General features: G+C 35.8%; 1 protein-coding gene across 3 annotated transcripts in view; it reads left to right on the forward strand.

The window, feature by feature from the left end:
• The window catches only part of gpm6ab (glycoprotein M6Ab), a 66,898-nt gene extending 45,557 nt beyond the window's left edge, over positions 1-21,341 (forward strand). For 2 of the 3 annotated variants that reach the window (XM_067441318.1, XM_067441317.1), the window contains exons 2-7: positions 12,602-12,794; positions 13,632-13,788; positions 14,771-14,924; positions 16,010-16,086; positions 16,681-16,746; positions 19,169-21,341. In XM_067441318.1, coding sequence (XP_067297419.1) covers positions 12,602-12,794; positions 13,632-13,788; positions 14,771-14,924; positions 16,010-16,086; positions 16,681-16,746; positions 19,169-19,321 — 800 coding nt within the window. In that variant the 3' untranslated portion in view covers positions 19,322-21,341. The other variant, XM_067441319.1, reaches the window with a different exon arrangement.
• Positions 21,342-23,528: the final 2,187 nt, after the last annotated feature.

Raw genomic sequence — 23,528 nt, forward strand, 5'->3', positions numbered from 1 at the left:
TGAAGCTCATTTACCCCCCAAAGCATGTAGCAACCAATTTACTTAGCACTCAAATTGTAAAGTGGTAGAAGCTTGTTTTAGTTTTGAGGTCTGGTCCTGGTTTATTGCTTTATATATCTGAGCACTTAGTATCTGTAAGATGTTGTCTACTACGTGTCAAGCACTCCTTTGAAACTCGTTTACAGGCCATAAAATTCAGTATCTGTCATAATGTCTGTAATGAATGCAATTATAGTAAATCCATCGAGGAACTGACTGTTCATAAATTTTGCAAGAACTGCTCTTATACAAATGCAGTTCAGTCACTGACACAACAGCAGCTTGTTAAATATATTTCACTAATTCATTTAATCTCAGAGGGTGGCTCTATTCAACCTTCCCTTATGGAGCCGTCCAATTAACGACCTTGGTGTGAGCATTAGAAGTACACAAAGCAATCAACACGAAGACTGCTTGCTAATTCGCAGGTTTTAATGAAGGCCTGCCACTTTCAGATGCAATGCCTGTCAATCCTAGGAGAATTTTGGAGCATGGTCTTGGTCCGCGGGCCTCAATGTAGCGCCTCCATCCTCTCTAGCGAAGCTTTCATATGCTAAATGCACATAACGTGCCTTTATATTCAGTATTGTTTCAAATGAACAGATTTATTTTCTTACATGAGGGTTACATTAGAACTTTTTAAACATACATTTAAATCCAGTTTAACAAAATGCTATTTATTTTAGCTATTCGCAAAAAGTAATAGATGCTATTCACAGTCACACTAAGTGAAAATAACAGTATTTTCTTTGCACTAAGTGTAAATAGTTGTTAGATGTTATTTATAGTGCAATTAATTGCAGATACTGTTTGCACCTCAGTGTATTGTATTGCAACAGTATGCAATAATGACAATTGAGTGTAAAAAAAAAAACTTTAATACTTATTACCGCCTTACTCTCCATGCAGTAGTGGGATTTCCTTTATAGTTTTGTCTGTCTCAATCAGACAATGGTGGGTGAAGTTACTGTAAATAGTCAACAAGACGGGCTATTTGCACTTGGTATAAATAGACAGTCAGAAATGCAATGCAGTTATAATTTAAAGTTAATTTAATTTATAGAGTTGTTGTGTCATTTTTGCTTATAATTGTTCAAAGGTTAGTTTACCTGGTTAGTGAAGAAACAAAAGTGTTGCGTATTTGAAATAAAATGTATGATGTGATGACAAAGCTGTACCATTCTGAAAATGTGAATGTAAGCACTATTGAAACTATTGGTACAATTGGTACAAAACTGAAAACAGTGGTAACTATAAAATTGTGCCCAAACACTCTCTACTAAAGATTAATTAAACTCTCATAGGTTAAGCAATAAATCTACATCAAATTTAAAATAATCAAAATGACAGTATATTAGAAAACAATAAATTTGAGACAATCCGTTTACTCTCTAGTTCAGTATGGGCCTGGTTACAATGCTAAATTAGTTACATTTGCATTTTATATCTTAATATTCATTGACAAACTTTCTCCATAAATCATTTAAGAAGTGGGGATTAAAAGTAAGCCTTTGGGCAATAAGCACAAACCATATCACACATGTACAGACTGCTTCATTTTTTTAAAAAAAATTTTTTACATGGGAAATGAATTCATATGAATCCAATTTATAAACATTACCTAGACATGAAGGGTCTGTATTCTGATTCATGACCCATGAGAGTGCTGGGTAATTGGAAAGATGTTTAATGTAACATGCACTAGTCTTTGAACTGCATATGGTTATTATTTTTATTGTTTATTTTTTGTCATGAGACGCATGTTTTTGAGCATATATTTCTAAGAAAATAGCACAGTAATTACAGTCATTGTGGACATTAAGTGTAGTGAAGAAATGTATTTGGTCACCTGTGTATGCAGCAGTGTTACTGTGTTAAATAAGAGTATAAGAGTGACTAACTGAATACATGAAAGCAAGTGGCATCAGGTTCCCTTGCGTAGTGAGCAGCACATCAGTCTGGGTATAACTGCTAAAGGAATATCCCAGACTCTTTTTAAACATTCCTAGAGGCCTCTATGGATTTAACTTTCAGCTGATACAATCCAAATCTGAAGCTTTTACTGATTAGTATTCCACCCATACTGTGCGTCTAAAGCAAATACATTATGTGGTACCTGATTGTTTTGTTATCCAATTGCATAGAATTAATAGTGTTTACAATTAGATACTCTTTTAGCTCAAATGAGGCATGCCCCTTGTCCATGACATCATACATGCCTCCCCCTGGGTCACTCTGTGTGCTTGATTTAATAGTAATAGAGCAATGGAGAGACTTTACTGGGGATAAACACTGCCTGGTCCCTGATGTCTTTTGAGTGGGGTTTCAGATTTCAGATATTTGTGGTTAGAGAAGAGCTCACTATCAGACATGCACACACAGCAGTAGAGTGCATTGGTTATAGGAACACCCCTCATACCAAGAAAGAATTGCAGCAAAAACTCTACCCATTTGTTTATGGCAGCGGCTATTTGCACTGGTGGATGCTATTTATAATCATAAATAGTGGCAGATAAACAGTATGTGCACCCCAGTGTTGTTGTTCATTAAAATTATTATATTTATTCAAATTATTATGAGGACAATAAAGCCCTCCCACCCCTACCCCTAGCCTATAAACATTTTATTATTGAACACACATTATACACTTTATTTCCAATTTTCAAATATTACCTTAATTTTTACTGAAAATAAATGCCTTATTTTTTCGAACTTGTTGGAATGGATTCGAACACGGGGCGATTTGCTTCTGACAATCTAATGTTTTCCATTATTTTCTCCGGATCAAACAGGCAGTCAGTGTGCGAAGTTACTATAAATAGTCTCTGCCAGAAAGGTGGGCTATAATAAGGGGAAATAGACACTCCGTTTATGGCAAATACAGTTCATACATACAATGACTACAATAGACCTCTTCTATGATAAGCATGTTTTTATTTTCTGAATTAAATTGAATTCTACATTAAGAAAACCTTAGTTAGAATGGATATTCATGCCGTAAATATTTGATCCAACCCCGAATGCAAGATCCTGTCAGAATACGTATATTATTTTTTGATATATGGTGTACCTAAAGGTCTACCTGTCTAGTCTGGCATCCACATTGTATTATCATTCTTCTATCATCCTAAGAATCAAACTGAAAAATGAATAATGAAAAAGTTATAATGTCCACAGCTGGTTTTTTGAAGAAGTTGTGTATATGTTTCAGTGCACAGACTTCGTCTGACCGAATCCAACAAGTGTTATTAAACCAAAGCAAAAGCAATGGGAAATTACTCCTTCACAACATCATCATGCAATGTTAAAAACCTTAAAATGGAGACATTCTCATCTCTTATTCATGAAGACAAATATCCCTTGAAACCACACAATCATAAGATTAAATAACTATATAAAATATATAAATAACATGACACAAATTAATAAATGATTAAATGATAAATAGTATAAATCAATTAACAAACTACATAAATGACCAATGACTATAAATTATTATAAAAATAGTAATAAAAATAAATAACAAAAAACACCCAACACAGATGATTGCTCTCTTAAAAGCAATACACACAGGTTGCTATTAAGAATCCTTATATCCTTCACCTTTGATTTGTTATCTTTTATGGTTCTTTTTACAAAAATGTCACTTAATTTCTTATTTTAAAAATGACCTGTTATTTTATTGAAGTTTTTCCAAAACCATAAATGAAGAGTACTAAATTATTGTTTATGTGGAGCTGAAATCTCTTACCAAGCTGCCCAGGTGTTTCAGTTTTGCAAGGCTAAAATGTTATTGTTGTCTTTAATCAAGTCTGGTCATTTCTCTCCAAAAGTGTAAATTGTTTGAAACAAGATATGGAACATAATTCTGTTAAACACAAACACACAACATAAAGTAAAAACTAAATCATGATTATGAGAGATAAAATATCAATGCCCTGAACATGCAATAGATGTCAGGGTTGACTTATATCTCACACACATCTGCCTGATGATGCTGGAGTTCTCATTTACACTGATGTGATACATCAGTTCCTCTCTCTATCGTTCTCTCTCTCTCTGTTGGTCAGTGGTCATTCAACATGCCATTAGCTGCATGCTGGGGAGCTGCTTCACATTCTGCTCAGGCTGGCAGCTGGCTGCGGCTAACAGAGCCTTTTAGAATCCTGCATCTGCGGAGTAGGTTTTTTCCCCAATATTTTAGAGAGGGAGAGGGTTTTATAGTACACTACTGCATATACAGCATTTATAGAAACAACTGTGTATTTAAATATAATATTTTGTGGGTTAAAGAAAGGGAGATGTGGATTATGATCTGTCTGCTGTCAGGAGAGGTGTTGTGCATCAGTGGCAGGAGTAATGTTATGGTTGTCCATCGATCTGCCCATTCAATGCAGCTTGGAGCAGCTCAAGATAATTTGTAACACTATATTGTGGTGTTCCAGAATATTATTTCATAAATAGTATGAAAACTATACATTTTAATGATTCAGATTATATATGCTAGTGTAGTTCTAAAATGAGACATTATTTCACTGTATTATTGTCCCTAATGATCCCTTCATTATGAACCAACAAAACATCTGGAATGAAAATGTACTGTATTTTATTTACCTTATCTTCCTCATCATATTTAATGGCATTATCTTTGTGCTTTTGATGTTTAACCTAATCTTCCATTACATTCCATGTAAAAAAAATAATGTAATCTGTTTGTATTTTGTTACAGAGCATCAGTAGGCCCTTTTTAGGAGCACTTTAACCCCCCATACATTTTTTTTACATGTCCACCCAGCCAACCTAAAAATATATGATTGGTTCCGTAATGTGTACTCTAATTTTTTGATCACTTCAGTCCCCTTTTAAACTCATATATGCTTTATGTTTTGGATCATTGTCTTGTTGGAAGACAAATCTCCGTCCTAGTCTCAGGTCTTTTGCAGACAGTCCTGTATTTGGCTCCATCCATCTTCCCATCAATGTTAACCATCTTCCCTGTCCCTGCTGGAGAAAAGCAGGCCCAAACCATGATGCTGCCACCACCATGTTTGACAGTGGGGATGGTGTGTTCAGGGTGATGAGCTGTGTTGCTTTAACGCCAAACATAACATTTTGCATCTGATCAGAGCACCTTCTTCCACATATTTGGTGTGTCTCCCAGGTGGCTTGTGGCAAACTTTAAACGACACTTTTTATGAATGGCTTTCTTCTTGCCACTCTTCCATAAAGGCCAGATTTGTGCAGTATACGACTGATTGTTGTCCTATGGACAGAGTCTCCCACCTCAGCTGTAGATCTCTGCAGTTCATCCAGAGTGATCATGGGCCTCTTGGCTGCATCACTGATCAGTTTTCTCCTTGTATGAACTGAAAGTTTAGAGGGACGGCCAGGTCTTGGTAGATTTGCAGCGGTCTGATACTCCTTCCATTTCAATATTATCGCTTGCATAGTGCTTCTTGGGATGTTTAAGCTTTAAACTTCTCCACAACAGTATCTCGGACCTGCCTGGTGTGTTCCTTTGTTCTTCATGATGCTCTTTGCGCTTTAAACGGACCTCTGAGACTATCACAGTGCAGGTGCATTTATACAGAGACTTGATTACAAACAGGTGGATTCTATTTATCATCATTAGTCATTTGGGTCAACATTGGATCATTCAGAGATCATCACTGAACTTCTGGAGAGAGTTTGCTGCACTGAAAGTAAAGGGGTCAAGTAATTTTGCACGCCCAATTTTTCAGATTTTGATTTGTTAAAAAAGTTCCAATTCATGATTGTGTCCCACTTGTTGCTGATTCTTCACAAAAAATTACAGTTTTATATCTTTATGTTTGAAGCCTGAAATGTGGCAAAAGGTCGCAAAGTTCAAGGGGGCCGAATACATTTGCAAGGCAATATATTGAATCCCTCATTGGGGGCTGAGCCCCCCTACTAGTGAAATCCTAGAATTGCCCCTGTTTTGTAGGTCAAGGACATGGCCTAGTCTAGACATTGTTTTGCAAGGCTTTCCAATGAATAACAATGGGGCAAATGTATGTTTTCTCCTGAGAAGCTTTGGTGTAATTCCAACTTCCACATAGGAAATATAAGGAGCGAACATTCCAAAATACCTTCTCGCCATTTGGAACGTTGGCTGAAGGTACAGGATGCTTTTCCAAGTCTAGTGTGACCATGTAAAATGTAGTGACTGTAAATCTTTCACATCCTCCCTTTTGTTATCCTGATCGATGTGGCGCATCCACTCGTCTGGCTGTGGATTAAAGACATTGGACAGAGAGGAAATGAGACAGGTGTTCCAGTTGTAAACCTACATTACTCCAGCAGAGCTGCACGAGGATGAAACGTGTCATCTGGAATGGAAGTGTGGTGTCTATTTTTGGGTTACATCATTTTTCCTCATCAGCACTGATGGCCTTTCTAATGTGCTTTTGAGGTTCGGGCTGTTCTTCTGTTTCATTCCATTTAAAAGCAATTTAATGTGTTTGTTTTTTTGTTTTTTCAAATTAAATGTTTGGATATTACATTTAATTTATAGTCTAATTAGATTACTCCATTTTAATATTAAATACGCCATACTCCATATTACATCAGTTTCAGATAACAGTTGAAACCAACTAAAACCCCATGTAAGCCATTATTTTTTTTATAAATACATATATTTTATTTTATAAAAAAATAAGTAAGCTAAAACTAAGTAATGAAATATGATGATGATACTCTGGCATCTGGTTGATATCCATACACAGTTGGTCTAAACATAAGAAAGTCTGTACAAGTAAATAAATTAGATTTCTATTGTAATGGTCTCTGATTCTGATCTTCTGGACCAGTGGACAATGAGACATATCGTTTTATTTGCTGATATACTACCAAGCAGAAAGCAATTCATCTGTGTGAGAGATGCTCACCACCTCTCTCAGCCTTAATGTAGTATATATAGGGTGCTTGTCTTCTTCCATTAGTGTTCCTGTGGAAGTGCACCAATTATTACCAGGTCTGTTTTAGAGCTTCATTTATTATTTGTGATAGTTGTAATTATTTTTTCCCCCTTGTCAGCAGTTACAAAGAATGACTCAACCCATATTGTTATTTATTTTACTCAATTTATCAGGAACATAGCTTTATTACTTTTATGATTTTACAAGTCAATAAAAGGCATTTATTTTACAGCAAAATAAAGACATAAGTTAAGCTTAAAATAACCATAGGCCTGTGTTTCCAACCAGTTTACTAGTAGCAACCGTTTTATAATTTAATATTTCATAACGCACACTGAGCCTTGATTCATAGTGAGGCACAATCACATAGTTTCATTCTTAAAACTGAGTGCATCAAAATGGACAACTCTTCATTTTTTAATGGAATATTGCAGTTTTCATATAAATGATTGATCCGTTGACATCATACATTCTTGTCATCTTTAATCGAAATGACTTCCCCCTCCCTCTTTCATCTTCTCTGACAATATGATTTTGGCATGACACCTGTCACTTACATGAGAACACAACAATAGCAAATCAAAACCATCCAACGATTGATTCCAGATGGACAAAATTAATCCCGCCCAACGTGTTTTATTCATGCTTCACATAGATATACATCACAATAGGGAAGAAAAACGACTATCACAGCTTCTATTTCATTCTGATTTTAAAAAGAGAGACTAAAAGACAGAGAGAGAGGGATTTAGACTTTTTTTAACAATCCTCTCTAAAGGCAATATTCTTACCTAAGCAAATATTATAGATTCTTACCGGTACATATGGCATGAGAGGGATGCACTTGATGAGGCAGGTTTAGGCTTGAGTTTTCCACTGACAGTCTGAATATTGATCTCATGTCTCATCCCACTGAGATCAAACAACAGACTTTGGCTCCCTCATTAATCTGTTTCAGCTCTCCCAAGACTGACTTCATCTAAAGCACACCGCAGGATGTCAGTTTGGTGCTGTTTATTGGCATGGTATAAGTAACATGTCACTCAACTTCACTCTGCAGATATCACAGTCAATCTGCCTGAAATGAGGGGCATTTCAATTTAAAGACACCTGGAATTAAGGATCCAAAAAATAGCGAACACATGAAGACCTTAATGGCATTTCTACTTTTTTGCTGACTCTACACTGAAAAAAATATGTGGTACCACATCAGCGATGCTGATGGTTTTGTGTAGATTGCTGTAGGAAGCAAGGTAAGGGACAACAACCCGATCACACATAAATGCGTATAAATAGTACGAGTGTGCAATGTCGTGGAATGTATACGCCAAAACTCATTTTGGAGTGCATATGATACGCTTTTTTTCGCGTGCATATGATACACACTTTATGGCGTATATATGACACGCTCTTAGGTAGGTTTAGGGTGGTCCAAATAATTAAAAACTTGCAATATAGGGACACAACAAATGTTTTCCTCCACAAAAGTTAAATTACAGGTTGGCTACCTTCAAAAGTTTGGGGTTGGTAATATTTTTAAATTATTTTGAAAATATCTTATGATATTCAAGACTATACAGTGAAAACTAATGTTATGAAATATTATTACAGTTTAAATTAATTTATTCCTGTGATGAGAAAGCTGAATTTTCATGCTTCAATGTCACATGATCCTTCAGAAACCATTCTAATATGCTGATGTATTACTTGGCAACATTTTAACAGTTGTGCTGTTTAATATTTTTGTGTAAACTGTGATACTTTTTTCAGGCTTCTTTGATGAAAATAAAGTTCAAAAGAACAGCATTTATAAAATAAATAAATAAATAAATAAAGCAAGTTTAAAGCATTCTTACTGAGTAAAAGAAAATATTACTGATTAATTTACAGACATTCACAGACTTCAGTGTTCTTAAAACTTTTGATTTATTTTAATTTTGTTGATCTAATTGAATTAATGTTTGAGCAGAACATATATGAATCTACATTCTCGTATACTGTACAAATGGCATGATTAATACATGATATACATTGTTATGTTTTCTTAATCTGTGCTTTACTCTAACAATCTGTCTGGATTATATAATGTGTGTTTTGATGCAGTAACGCTTGCCTACACTTCAGAGCATTTATACTGTGTTCAGTGCTGCAGGCTCTTCTCAAGGTGTAATGGAGGTGTAAGTCTGTTTCCCCTGTAAAAGCTGGGTCACTGCTGCAAAAACACATTCTCCACACTCCTGTGAACGGCAGGTTTTGGGGCATAGCTACAGGCAGTGAGGAGAATGCAGATACAATGCCATTGCACCAATAATAACATAGCTGCAAGGCGATCAGTGAGAAGATGGTATGTAAGCTCAAAAACCATGAGCATTCAGCTTCAGCTGTATCTTCTGAATGAAGTCTTTGCTTCAGGGCTTAAAAGGGTTGTGCTGTAAAACATTTAGCAGGGTTTTAGAGCAAAATGGTCACACATGTGATAAATTTTTTGATAATATGCGAGTAAAATTTTAACATGGTTGCATTGGTGTCAAGTCAAGTCAAGTCACCTTTATTTATATAGTGCTTTTTACAATGCCAATTGTTTCTAAGCAGCTTCATAGTGTTAAACAGGAAAATAATGCAACAATTTGATTCAGCTGTACAGCCGCTCATCATGTGTAGTTTGTAAAGTACATACTGATGCCTATGTATGTGGCAATAACAATCCATTCAAAAATAAATTGATGAGATGTTTTTTATCATATCCGATACAAAATGTGTAGTAACTATAACGTTTACTCTTTTCTTCTCCAAAACACATTCACTTAGGCCTACATATAAGTGGTAAGTGGTTGCACAACTATATTGAGCAAAATAAAATAAAAATAAGCTTCAAGTAAATTTGGCACAATTTCTTTAAGTAAATACAAACCATTTGAATTTTTCACTGTTACATAATATTTATATTTTTATATGCCGTTTACTAATGATGTTATATTAAATCTATAAAAGTTTATTATGTGAGGTGAACACTGTTATCAATTTAATTTGCCTTTAAAAAAATGTAAATAACAACAAGCATATTTTTTAAATAAAATTCAAAATTAACTCATTAGACAAACTACATATATTTAATTGAGAGCAGGGATTCCATACAATGATTTTTGTATATAAGTGCACTAAGTCTAAACAAAGGCACCACTCTTCTGCATAATGGTAACCACAAAATTACAGAAACTCCTCAATGTCCAACATAACTGAACATTAAACACTAACATAAACTAATAAAATCTTTCCCTTTACTGAAAAACACATAAAATAACAGTTTAATCCATACATTTTCTCTCCTAGCACAGTCCCTTGCAAAGCATGCTGGGAACTACAGATCCACTGTCCAGTTAGTTATGTCAGCACAAATATTTAATGTAGTTTTAATGCAAATTAATTAAGTAAACTTCAGTTTTAAATATATTAGGCTGATTGAACACAAACATATCTAATTTCGACACAACTTAATTTAATTAAGTAAAGTAAACATAATTTAAATGTGTCATATCTATGAAGGGCCTGAATAGTTGATGACATAGCCAACAAGTTTGTAAATATTTTGAATTAAAAAAAGGAAACACTAAATTAAAGCGTTTCATACACGCCAGTTGACACGCACAGTGAATGACAGTGCAGCTCGAAATGTGTGTGCAGTGTGCTGCAGTGAATGACAGAAAGGCCTTAAATGTGTACGCATTGTGTGGCATGATACGCTTTTTTTTTTTTTTTTTTATGTATAATTAGTGCTTATTCGGGGGCAAGTTGCTTGAATTCTGGGTTCATTAGCCTATTATTTGAAATGAAAAAACACAACAATGTACATTTACAAACTCACTTAAATAGGCGCTTTTACATTTCACATTAAAACCAAATCTTCCACCATCATCTTGTCATTCAGCTCCTCGCTCTAGTTATCAAATCTGACTCCTGCTGCTGGTCTCTTGTTTGGCTCACGCTGTATTAAGCAGAACTTTTCCATTTAAAATTGTAGTGTCTGTCTCTAACTGAACTAAATGATTTTCTATAAAATAAATCTAAACGACAGTGAGAGCGGTGCCGCAGTGGGCATGCGTTGTTGCGCCTGAACGCAGGTAACACCAGCTACACCTATTTACAGCAAGCCTACTGTCAATCTTTACATCAATGCAAAAACTATATATAAAAATTAAGAGAACGATTCAACAACATGTAAGATCATTATGATTAATTTAAAAAAATGGGTGCGACCAACTGAGAAAGTTATTCACTACAGAGCGACCAGTGGGAAAAAATGAGTCTAGAGCACTGTTTAGCCTGCTCGACTTCCACAATAAGTTCTGCAATAAGCACTCTTATTTAAGTATACTGATAGTGACCATCCTCTGAAGATCTGATCTACTATGCTTTCCTGTATTGGTGGGCTTTGTTTATGATGACCCATAAATCATTGCTGTGATGTGCTGCAGAATAGTCGTCACTGGTGTCATTCTTGACTTACAATTTGGCAATCAATAGTGTTTGCGTGCTGTTGAATTGCGTCCATGAATCTCTCAGCTGTGGCAGTTATGATGGGTTAGAGAGTGACAGTAAACTTCCTGCCATGTGATGTGTGGGAATGGATGTTCTCTTGGACCGTGTAAATAGAATTTGCTTTGCACTTTCATCTGGTGAAACTGTTACCACTGAGATAGGTAATGGACCGACGGGACTCTGATTTAGCATTTTCATCTCTTGTACATAAACTGTCCTGCTTTGAATTGATGTAGCCTAGTCTTTGCTGTTTATAACCCTGAAGGACTGGCTTTATCAACAGGGGTCCAAAGAGATTAAATAATTGTAGGGAAATTGAAATATTTATGCATCTGAAAGTCTTATTAGGCATATTTAAAACAGGAATAATTGGATGACATTTTAAAAGGATTACAGTGCAGCCCTCAAATACTAATTAATTGTGATTATATAAAAAAAGATCTTTATACTTTGCTAATATCTTTCAAAGGTTTTATGCATTTTTCAGCAATAAGTTTTTGTAAGGAAGTTAATATCATTTAAAATTTAATACAATATGATCACATATTCTTTTATATATTTTAATAATTACATGTCAGAATAATTATAATAATTATACTGTTATATGTATATATATATATATATATATATATATATATATATATATATATATATATATATATATATATATATATATATATATATATATATATATATATATATATATATATGTGTGTGTGTGTTTGTGTGTGTGTGTGTGTGTGTGTGTGTGTGTGTATATATAGAATATTTGGCAGTGCTAAGCATTCCTCGTTTATATATGTATTATAATAAGATGCAAAAATTTGTATTTATTGTGATATTGTCATCTAGTGTAATGCATGTTACACCAGGATGACACTGGTAACAAAGAATTTGCATTACAGTAAATGATGTAACCTACTACAGTTTACTTTTGAATGCTTTTACTCTGATTCTAATTTCTTTTTCACTTCTACATATTTATCAACAGCATTGCCATATATATGGCCAGCAAAGCATCACTATTGGTTGTCATAAACTAGTAAGTTTTATTCCAGTTATGGACTGACTCTCCCTATTGTTTCCAGGGTGTTCTGAATGCTGCCTCAAATGCCTGAGTGGGATACCTTATGCCTCTCTGATTGCGACCATTCTGCTGTATGCTGGGGTGGCTCTCTTCTGTGGTTGTGGTCATGAGGCTCTCTCTGGGACCGTCAACATCCTGCAGACCTACTTTGAGATGGTCCGGTCGCCTGTTGATGCCCTTGACGTCTTTACTATGTGAGGGCCACAATACCAAAGTCGTAATAAAAAAAGAATATTTGCTCTCGTGACAACTTTTAGCTGCAACCTGCTTTAAATGCACATGAATTCAATTCAGTTTCTTTCTCTCAACAATGTCATGCTAACTGACTTTTTAACTGATTATTTCTTGCCTATTGCCAAGAACTCAAGTTTCAAACCTCATATGAATTAACATTTGGCTTCATATGACATATGACTTCATACATTTTCTATTTTCATTGGTTTAACTCTTCCATTAAAAAAAAAAAAAAAAAAAAAAAAAAAAAAAAAAAAAACCTATTGCTTAAACTTTATTCAAGTTTGTTTATTTATTTAGTTAACAAGGATAAGCATATTTAAAGTGAGTAAAGTAAATAACTTGTTTTCCCACACTCATATTTTTAAAGAGCAGTGACACACTTACAAGCACTTTTGCCAAGACTGATTTTTCTGAGCAACCATGTCAGGTTTTGGCATCAGTCCCACTCAGAGAATTAAGCTTTCTGAAATCGCACCAGATCATCCGAGCACACCTGCTCACCGGAACTACACTGGTGGGAAGGACAGCAGGATGGACGGAGAGAACAAGAGTGTGTGGAGGAAGGAATGGTGTGAAGTGACATTTTTTTCTGCCATATCATCTTTTTTTTAAATTGTTTTTTTTTTTTAAATTGAATTCAATCTATACACCAAAAAGTAGATCAGGACTTCACAAAACGTACTCTGCACCATTATGCCCTCTTATTGTCTTGTTGAATTACACTGAATGCAAGATGAGCACTGACACTCTTTTCATAAGAAAGTTACTAATTATTTATCCTTTTAATACCTCAGGATTGACATAATTAAGTATGTGATCTATGGAGTGGCAGCAGCCTTTTTCGTCTATGGTATTCTACTGATGGTGGAGGGATTTTTCACCACTGGGGCCATCCGGGACCTTTATGGAGACTTTAAGATCACCACCTGTGGCCGCTGTGTCAGTGCTTGGGTAAGATCAACCACCCATTTAAAACGACTACTGTAATGCATGTTAAATAATATGATCCAAGAAGCATTGGTGTTGAAATTGTGGCCAACACAGATTCATTACTTTATTATTAATATTAATATCAACAACTTTCACTGTAAATTAAAACACATGCTTCAAGTTAAATGCAAAGCATATATTGTATAGCAGAAAAGAAGGGTTTTACTGAATTAGAACAAAAGACACATTATATAAACTGATTCGAATAACAGAAAACTTTCAGATAAAGTCTCCACTATATTATGCATCCCTTACTGAAGTTATGGATATTATAATGCTAATGTTTAGTAAATTCCATATTGTATGGTGTGGCATTTATTTGAAAGCTATTAAAGGATAGGTTAACTTTAAAATTAAAATTACCCCATGATTTAATCACCCTCAGCCATCCTAGGGGTATATGACTTTCTTCTTTCTGATGAAAAAAATCACAGTTATATTAATATATCCTGGCTCTTCCAAGCTTTATAATGGCAGTGACAGGGTCCTTGAAGCTCAAAAAGTCCATGAATCCCTCATAAATGTACTCCACACACTCCGGGGCACACACCGGTTATGCTTTTTCCGTAAGTTGAATGTAGCAGGGGGTCTCGCGGAAGCTAGATATTTTATTTTATAGAGTTTTAAATATGGATATTTTTCTTGCAAAACCCCATCAATTTGCTTAAGAAGGCCTCCCTTAACCCCAGAGCCATGCGGAGTACGTTTATTATTATGGATTAATGTGCTTTTTTGAGCTTCAAACTCAATGGACCCTGTCACTGACATTATTAAAGCATCGAAGCATCAGAATATTTATTAATATAACTCTGATTGTAATAATCAGAAAGAAGAAAGTCATATACACCTAGGATGGCTTGAGGGTGAGTAAATCATGAAAATTTCATTTTAAAGTGAAATACTCCTTTAAACAGCACATATATCTCTTTTTTTTCTTCTATAGTTCATCATGCTTACTTATATCTTCATGTTGGCTTGGCTGGGAGTTACAGCCTTCACATCTCTGCCAGTCTTCATGTATTTCAACATCTGGAACACCTGTCAGAACATCACTCTGATGTATAATCCGAACCTTTGCTTCGACCTGCGTCAGTTTGGTGCGTAGATCATTTCGACACAATCGGAGGAGACATGTTTCTTGTAATTTTCTTTTTATTCAGCACATGCTAGTGTAAACGAAATACTTAGCCAGGTGCTACTTTTGGCTTTTTTTTGTTGTTGTTGTTGTTGTCACATATAAGTTCTTCTGGATTACTATGTAAATAAGTTAGCAGTGAATGCCACGTCTAGCTGACTGCATGGCTGTAACCATCTGAGATGACTTCCTAGAATCCTTTCCCAATCAGACTTATGTTTTGTGTGCAGTTTATTTATGTTTTACTGCTGAAGCTTCTGAATGTGACAGACTTATACATATACATGCATTTAAACAGACTTCCAATGGCAGAGAATACTGGAAAATAACTAATTATAACTAATATAAAACACTGACATTTTGCAACACCTACACAACAAGAATGCATACATAAACAGTATTATGATATAATTAAACACTTTTTTTACACATTACAGAAATTCAATGTATACTAATATTGCTGGACAAACCCTTGCAATTTAAATGCAATACAACTATTTATTAAAAGTATTGCAACATCAAATTACCAATATAGCTGTGGTGTACCCCATTGACCACTGTGATTTTGCCAAGTAAGACATGTTCCTGGAAAAACATTCCAGTCCGAATATTCTGTCCTAACCCCATCCTTAATCCTAAACCCACCACTACCTATGAATAATCCCTTAGATCAAAGAGGAAGGAAGTGAATTTCACCAATGTAGAAGCATCTAACCCTAGTTTGTAAGCCTGAACTTGACATAAGTTATAAACTTGTCCCTTAAATCTGATTGGTCGATGGGAATGCTGATCAAGGATCAACAAAGATGTTGCTCCAGGAGCATGTTGTACTTGTTAAAATCACGTTCACCTACACGTTCATTACATAATGACAACCGTTATGGAAAAATTGAAAAATGACCCAAGCATGACTTCTTCATATTAACACAATTTATTTTGGCATATCTAATTGTCATTTATGCATGCAGTATTATTGCATTTCTAATAAGCACATATTAACTCTCTAATAATCTGACGTTAACACATCTCACTTTGTATGAATTGCAGGAATTGTGTCCTTTGGTGAGGAGAAAAAACTGTGCACTGCTTCTGAGAACTTCATCAAGATGTGTGAATCTAACGAGGTCAGTTAGCAGTTCTTTATCCTGACTGATGGCCTTCTTCTTCATCTAAATTCAGTCCGCCATTACAGGCAGCAACCTATGGTAAAAAAGAAGGATGGAGAGTGAGTGAAAGAGAGAGAATATGAATAAATTGTAAACCTTTCCGAGCTTTTGAGACTGAAGACACACCAGTGCAGCGGGGAATCCTCAATATAAATATATAATTGTAAAATAATATTAAAATTTATTAGCAAGATTGCGCAGTTCCTTTTAATGACTGTGCCACAAGTTATATAGCAGTGAATGTCATGTTTTCACCGTACTATTAGAGATTACGGGCATTTATCAGATCCGTTTAAAGGTCACTGTTGACGTGCTGCTCTGGAGAAATGAAGTGAAAAATAAAATGAATGTTCATAGTAAAGATGTCACTAGAGTGAGGTTATTGTAAATAGTTTTAGAGATCTAGATTTATATGCACTTTGCTGGTGTAGAAACGATTTTACAGTTTATTACAAAGAAACAACAAGTTACACAAATTAAAGACTGCATTTAGACAGAGAAAACCATTCACGTTTTCTCCTCTTCAACGTCTTTTTTGGTTTCTTTCTTCAGCTGGATCTGACATTCCACTTGTTTGTCTGCGCACTTGCGGGGGCTGGAGCAGCCGTTATCGCCATGGTGAGCTTTTCCAATGCTGTCTTTCTCTCTAGCTTTTCATCTCTCTTTATTGCTCCGTTTCTACATTGCATAAACTTTCACTGAATCTAAATTTCCTTTCAGGGCAATGAAATAGAATATAGATTCATTCAGAGTTTCATTATTTGGTGGACTCCAGTGACACCTGTCAGAAGAGTAATATGAAATCTAAGCAAGTATGTTACAGAAATCAGGCAGTGGTTTAGAATCAGGAAAGAATGTGTGAGCCAGTCTAAAATGCAATATACACCCAAGGCCTCTTGTAAAATAGTGAGTGAGCAAAGAGAGAAGGAGAGAGAGAGGGAGAGGAACGCTCATCATTGAAAATGCAGGAGGTGTTGTTGCCATGGAAACAGAAGAGGAGAGGGAAGGAAGGAGAGAAGCTTGTTTGGATCAGCGATAAGTGATTGCGAGACACCATTTTCTGCACATTGGTTTGAACCTAAGAAAGCCATTTTCATTGGTTAATATAAGGGCTTATGTACAAGGTAAATAGAATAACATCAAATTCATTTGATGCAGACAGTCAATACACTGTGTCTACGTTAGTATTTTGCAAAGTATTAGGCTTTTGCCTTCTGCCTAAGCTTCTTGCAGTGTGTGTGTGTGTGTGTGTGTGTGTGTGTGTGTGTGTGTGTGTGTGTGTGTGTGTGTGTGTGTGTGTGTGTGTGTGTGTGTGTGTGTGTGTGTGTGTGTGTGTGTGTGTGTGTGTGTGTGTGTGTGTGTGTGTGTGTGTGCGAAAAGCACAATGCATTTGTTTTCTGGAAAGGCAACAGTCTGGTCTCATTTATACGAGTTAATTACATTCCACACGGTTTGCAAATGAGAAAGCAGCTTGGACATTAAGTACTTAGAAACAAAGAGTCTACAGAATTGGATCATAATTTGTGCTCCTTTGATTATATAATTACATCATACCTTTCAGAGACTATTGCTGCATACTCGCAGTTTGCTGATTTGTGCAACAATGATGCCACCCATTGGTGTATAGAGGAAATTCAGCCAAATTAATCCAAGTGGCTCATTTTCCCTTCTGTGGCAGTGCAAGGGAACTGCAGGAGCCATTTTTGTTCTGAAAATGCATTAATTATACCATGATTTTCAGAACCATCCAAATTTAAAGGGATAGTTCACCTAAAAATGAAAATTCTGGCATAATTTATTCTGTTTGTCACGTCAGAGATTTGGCAGCTTTTTCATTCCATAATATCAAAGTAAATGGTAACCATTTGGACAGAAAACACCCTTAAATGCATCATAAGTCTTTTTCCTCTGATGTGGAGCTTAAGTCTCATTTAAAAATGAGGTTTAAAATGATAGTTCACCCAAAAATTAAAATTCTCTCATCATTTACTCATCCTCAAGTTGTTCCAAACCTATATGAGTTCTTTGTTCTGCTGAACTCAAAAGAAGATATTTGGTAGAATGTCTGTAACCAAACAGTTGATGGACCCCATTGGATTCCATAGTATTCTTTTCCCTACGGAAGTCAATGGGGTCCATCAACTGTTTAGTTCTCCATATTCTTCATTATATCTTCTTTTTGGTGTGCAGCAGAAGAAATTCATACAAGTTTGGAACAACTTGAGGGTGTGTAAATGATGACAGAATATTCATTTTGAGGGAACTATTCCTTTAACGTATTCGAATATACAAGAATGTGAATAAGATTCGAAGTCGCGAGCAAAGGCAAGAGGATCAGTCAATGTCGTATGGCTTCAGAAGATCTTTTCCAAGAAAGAAAATCATACAGGTTTGGAATGACATGAGGGTGAAAAGGAGTTAGTTAGGAATAGGGTTGTTAGGAGGCAGCAAGTAATCTTCTTCCTTTCTCTTTTTCAATGATCTGGCTACTGTCATAGGTGGTGGCAGTGTCTGTCCTCATCCATAACAATGTCATTCTGACATCTAAGAACACGGGAAGATACTGCACGCGTTTCTGATGCCAGCTCCGGTCTGAGGTGTCCCTTCCCACCTCCCGACACACTCTCTGTCCACCAAGGGCCCCACCACCATCACCCACGGCAGCGACTTTCATAATGACGTCCCTTAATTGGCTTGATTAAAATGACACCCAGGCCCTTCCATTTTGCAAAATCGTTTCAGTTCCCACCTATCCCCCAGCCCCCTGCCATAACCACCTGCGTTGCCCCAATTTAACCCACCAGTTTCAAGTGATAACATGCACAAGCAAACAAACTAACCTGGCTTGTGTTCAGCTGCAACTGGTTGCTGCTTTGTCTGACATGGGAAGTAACTGTTCTGGTTGATCTCCAGTCTAAACTGGGGCATTAAACGCCTTCCCTATCTTCTACAGAATAATCCTTTTTACCTTTTTTTGGGGGTACAGAATGGTCATCAGTACTAACACTAACCCTCCCCTCTAACCACTGTGTTGCTGTAGGTGCACTACCTGATGGTGCTGTCGGCTAACTGGGCTTACGTGAAGGACGCCTGCCGGATGCAGAAATACGAGGATATCAAGTCCAAGGAGGAGCAGGAGCTTCACGATATCCACTCTACTCGCTCTAAAGAGCGTCTGAACGCATACACATAAAGCACGCGGCCATGCGCCCACATATAAATATGTATACACACACACATACACAAGCATGCCCTTCCCCTCCTTGAAGACACATATATAAACTAAACTTAACTTAGTCGAATTTCCATGGTTTCCAGGGCAGAGGAGCGGGATGGGATTGGGGAGGCAAATAACTGCAAATAACACTTGCTATGTACGGGTGTGACCCAGAATGTTGGTCTAGGGGCGTGCTTATCGTCTCAATGGCAACGTCTCTGACTACCCAGGATTTAGATTTAGTTTCTTTGTCCTTTCGTTTATCCTCTACCTCCCTGTTCTGTTGAAATGTTTGAAAGCACATCCTGATAAACACACCAAGTTGAGTGACTTCTCTTTTGTACCACATACTTTTAAGTCTCATTGGGTCTTGTTAGGGGTTTTGGGTTTAGCCAAAGGGATTGCAAGCACACATTTTTGTATTACACACCGATGATTTACGTTCTTTAAACTCACCCTATAAATGCCTAGTCATGATTTAGATTCACCGTTTTTTTCTTTCTTCTTCTTCTTCTTTAGACTTTTTAAAAACCAAAATGTGACCAAACTTGTAACTTATGATTTACAGGTTAAATCGCTCAAGCTGCCACACTTACAGCAGCAACAGCACAAAAAAATGTACAGGTTCTTTTTCCAACAAATTCAGTTTTGGAGTGCCAGGGATTTCAAAAAGTACCTTAAAGTGACTTTTACTGCTATATTGTAGCTTGGCCTAACTGTATATGCTAGCTGTGCGCAGTATTAATAGAAGGTGTGACACTGGTGCTTAATAACTGTTTGTTAAGCTTTGATAAAGGTGGCTGCTGACTGGGAAAGAAGGAGCGTGAAAGAACGTCTCAAATCAGCTAGAGCGGTCACGTAGGAATTTGCCTTGGGAGACTATGGATATTTGTTTTCTCTCATTCATTGCAAGCCATAATCTCACACGCGAATAACATTTTCAGGTGTTTTATTGCTTAGTTTTAGCTTTAACTTTTTAAATGCAAGTAATCAAACAAAAACAGTTTTTTTGGTCATTCCTCTGAACTGTATATATCTCTTTAAGTGTATACATATTTCATGTCGATTTCTAAAACACATCTCGCCAGTCAGTGTTACAGTAGGTGATATTCTTGAGATCGTCGTTCATATCGGAGAAGTATAAATCTAAATGGAAAACTTGATTGCAAAGACTCTGCCAAACACTGAATAAACAAGGTAACATTCAAACATTTCGAATAAGAACAAGAAAGATATGGATGTACAGGCATGCATTACGCCAAACACTTGTGTTTCGGCCTGCTCTTGCCAACTTCAGTTGCCCTACTTTTGCAGTAAAGTACTCTTGTTAGTGTCTCAAAAAAGAAAACAAACAAACATACAAAAAAAGCTAGTTTTTGTGCACTTATGGACCATTGTGAGTTTTTTGGTGTAAGTGCATTTGGAATCAGCGCTGAGTCCCTGTACTCTTACTAGTCATGCAGCTTTTTTTTAAACCACAAAAGATTTTACTTGTATTAGGTAAAAAACGTGAATCTAGTTGTTATTTGTGGCATGGTTATGCATCTAATGGTAATAGTTTTAACTAACTCAAAAAGAAAAAGAAAAAAATCCTTTATTTTGATTTTTACACGTATGACTGTCTTGCTGGGGTCAACTATAATTTTTTTCTAAATGTGCAGTATTGCAGTTGCTACGCTAACAATATTAAGCTATATATCTTATTAGGTTGTAGTGTTTGAGTTTTGTCCTTTCTAGTTTGTGATGATTTTCCAAACCATGTCTTAAACCTATACTTGTTATGATGTTGCGTATCTAGTATTACCCTGACATTGCTTTCAGCTTTATCCACATACTGTACTAGTTTTTGTACTTTCACTGAGAATGCTTTGTAGCAGGCAGTAAAATTAACTGGTTTTGTACATACATGTGCCAACAGCTTGACAGTGGCTTTTTTCTTTTCGAACTGTAGAAACAAACTTGCTTGCATAAATAAAGACACGTGTACTTGTTTTAACTGTTCATTTTTATTGTGTGTTTGCATGTACATTATTTTGAGGTCATGCAAGTGACCTATTCATTGACCTTTTATAAAGCCTGCTAATCTTGCATTTATAGTTCAATACAAGCCAAATAAATACATTTCTCTAAAAAAAAAACACAAGGAAATGCTGACCGATAGCATGCGTACAGGGGGAAAAAAAAGTCTGAGACCAAGCTTGACAACAGACAAGTGAATTTGAACCCAACCTAAATTGTTAATCATTCATTTTCGATAACTATTAGTATATAATGACTAAGATGTTAGTACTAATCATGAATGAACTAAATCTTGAGCAAATGTTTATATTCGATTAGTATATGTTATTCTTTAAATTTAATATTCAGTGATTGTTTCACAGCGCTAATTAGTGCCTTAATAACTGTCAACAGGACAAACAGTTGTATGAGAGGAACAAGAATCAGCAGGGAGAGCACATCCTTCTCTGGCAGGAAATTTACAGTAACACTTTATTTTACAGTATCCTTTTGTCATGTCACATGCACTTACCATCCCTTATAGCAAGCACATGTTGTTAATTAATATTACACAGTACTTAAAGGGATAGTTCACCCAAAACATAATTTAGTCATCCTCAAGTTGTTCCAAACGTATACATTTCTTTCATCTACTAAACACAAAAGAAGATAATTGGAAGAATGTTTGTAACCAAGCAGATCTTGGCAGCCGACTATTCCCCATGGTTTCCCCCCTACTGAGCTTGGTTACAAACCTTTTTCCAAATATCTTCCTTTGTGTTCAGCAGAAGAAAGAAATTCATACAGGTTTGGAACAACTTGAGGGTGAGTACATTTTATTTTGGGGTGAACTATCCCTTTAAATTTATAAGCTAATTACACTGTAACAATGACACCTTTAAATAAAGTGTAACCATATTTCCTTTATGCCCAATATTTGAAACATTTTTGGTTTTATTATGCTATTATTAATTCAATACACTTATTCATATATGTCCGGATCACACTATAGTAATTTATTAATTGTTATGAATATTACCTCAAGGACAGATCATGCATGTTAAGGTGGGAGTTAAAGCTCCTTGCTCTGTGCAGAAGAAAACTTTAAAGGGCAATACAGATTAAACTCTATGCAACAGCAACACACTATTATAGGTAATACATAATATAAAAATAGCATATTTTTTTCCTTCTCCGTTTCAGCTATGTCTGAGCTTTCTTCTTACTATTGATATATGTATAACTCAATAAGAAGGGAAAAGAGAGATGGCATTCTTACTCGATTATCTATATCGACACTGAACGGTTGTTTAAAAGACTGCAATGCAATAGCTCGCCAGTAGCTGGCAGTAATGACCTGTGGTCTGCAGCAAATTATATTTTTTAGTATCTCTTCATGACTGACATACGCAGAAAATGTAAACAAAATATGTCCCTTTAGTGTTTAAAAAAAGTTTACTACATTAAGATGTTAAACATATTGTGTTGTTTAAATTAGAGTAGGCAAATTTGTATGAAATAGAAAGTTGTCAGACACTGTTTCAAACAAGTAAAGCTATGCTTTTTGCATTAAATGACCAACAATTGGCATACCTGCTATTTAGGTCTCAGATCAAATATAAATTTATAATAATAAATAAGACTTGCCACCTTTTGCCATTTTAAATGTGTATTTATCTTTGTACTGTGCTGAAAATGCTGCATTCTTTCAGTGGCATCTGCACAATTTCTACTTGGCCTTAAAGCATTACATAAGCCAGAAAACACAAACTGAAGGACTCAGAAATTGCCCTGACCCCTTCCCATTGCTAATACAACCTGTAATGCATATCAATTACCTTTCGACTGGAATAGAAAGAATAAGTAATGATGACTTGTGTGTCTAAACTACAGGGTCTTACATAACCCAGTCCCCAATCTCCCCAGTGCCCGATTTAACAGGTGTGAAATCTAATTTTGCACCAATCTAAGAAGGAAAAAGGTTTAGAACATGCCTACTGCAGCAGATTCACAAATTTGCTCTCACTCTCTTTATTCCTGATTATGATATTTATACTTTATTATGATATGGCAGAATCATTATCATATACAAACATGGATGGATATCAGGAACACTGAGCCCACTGAGCAATGTTAGCCATCATATATGTCTAAAGAGGCCCATAAACCATGATCTTGAAAATAC

This window comes from Pseudorasbora parva, chromosome 4, assembly GCF_024679245.1.
Source record: "Pseudorasbora parva isolate DD20220531a chromosome 4, ASM2467924v1, whole genome shotgun sequence".
Classification (NCBI taxonomy): domain Eukaryota; kingdom Metazoa; phylum Chordata; class Actinopteri; order Cypriniformes; family Gobionidae; genus Pseudorasbora; species Pseudorasbora parva.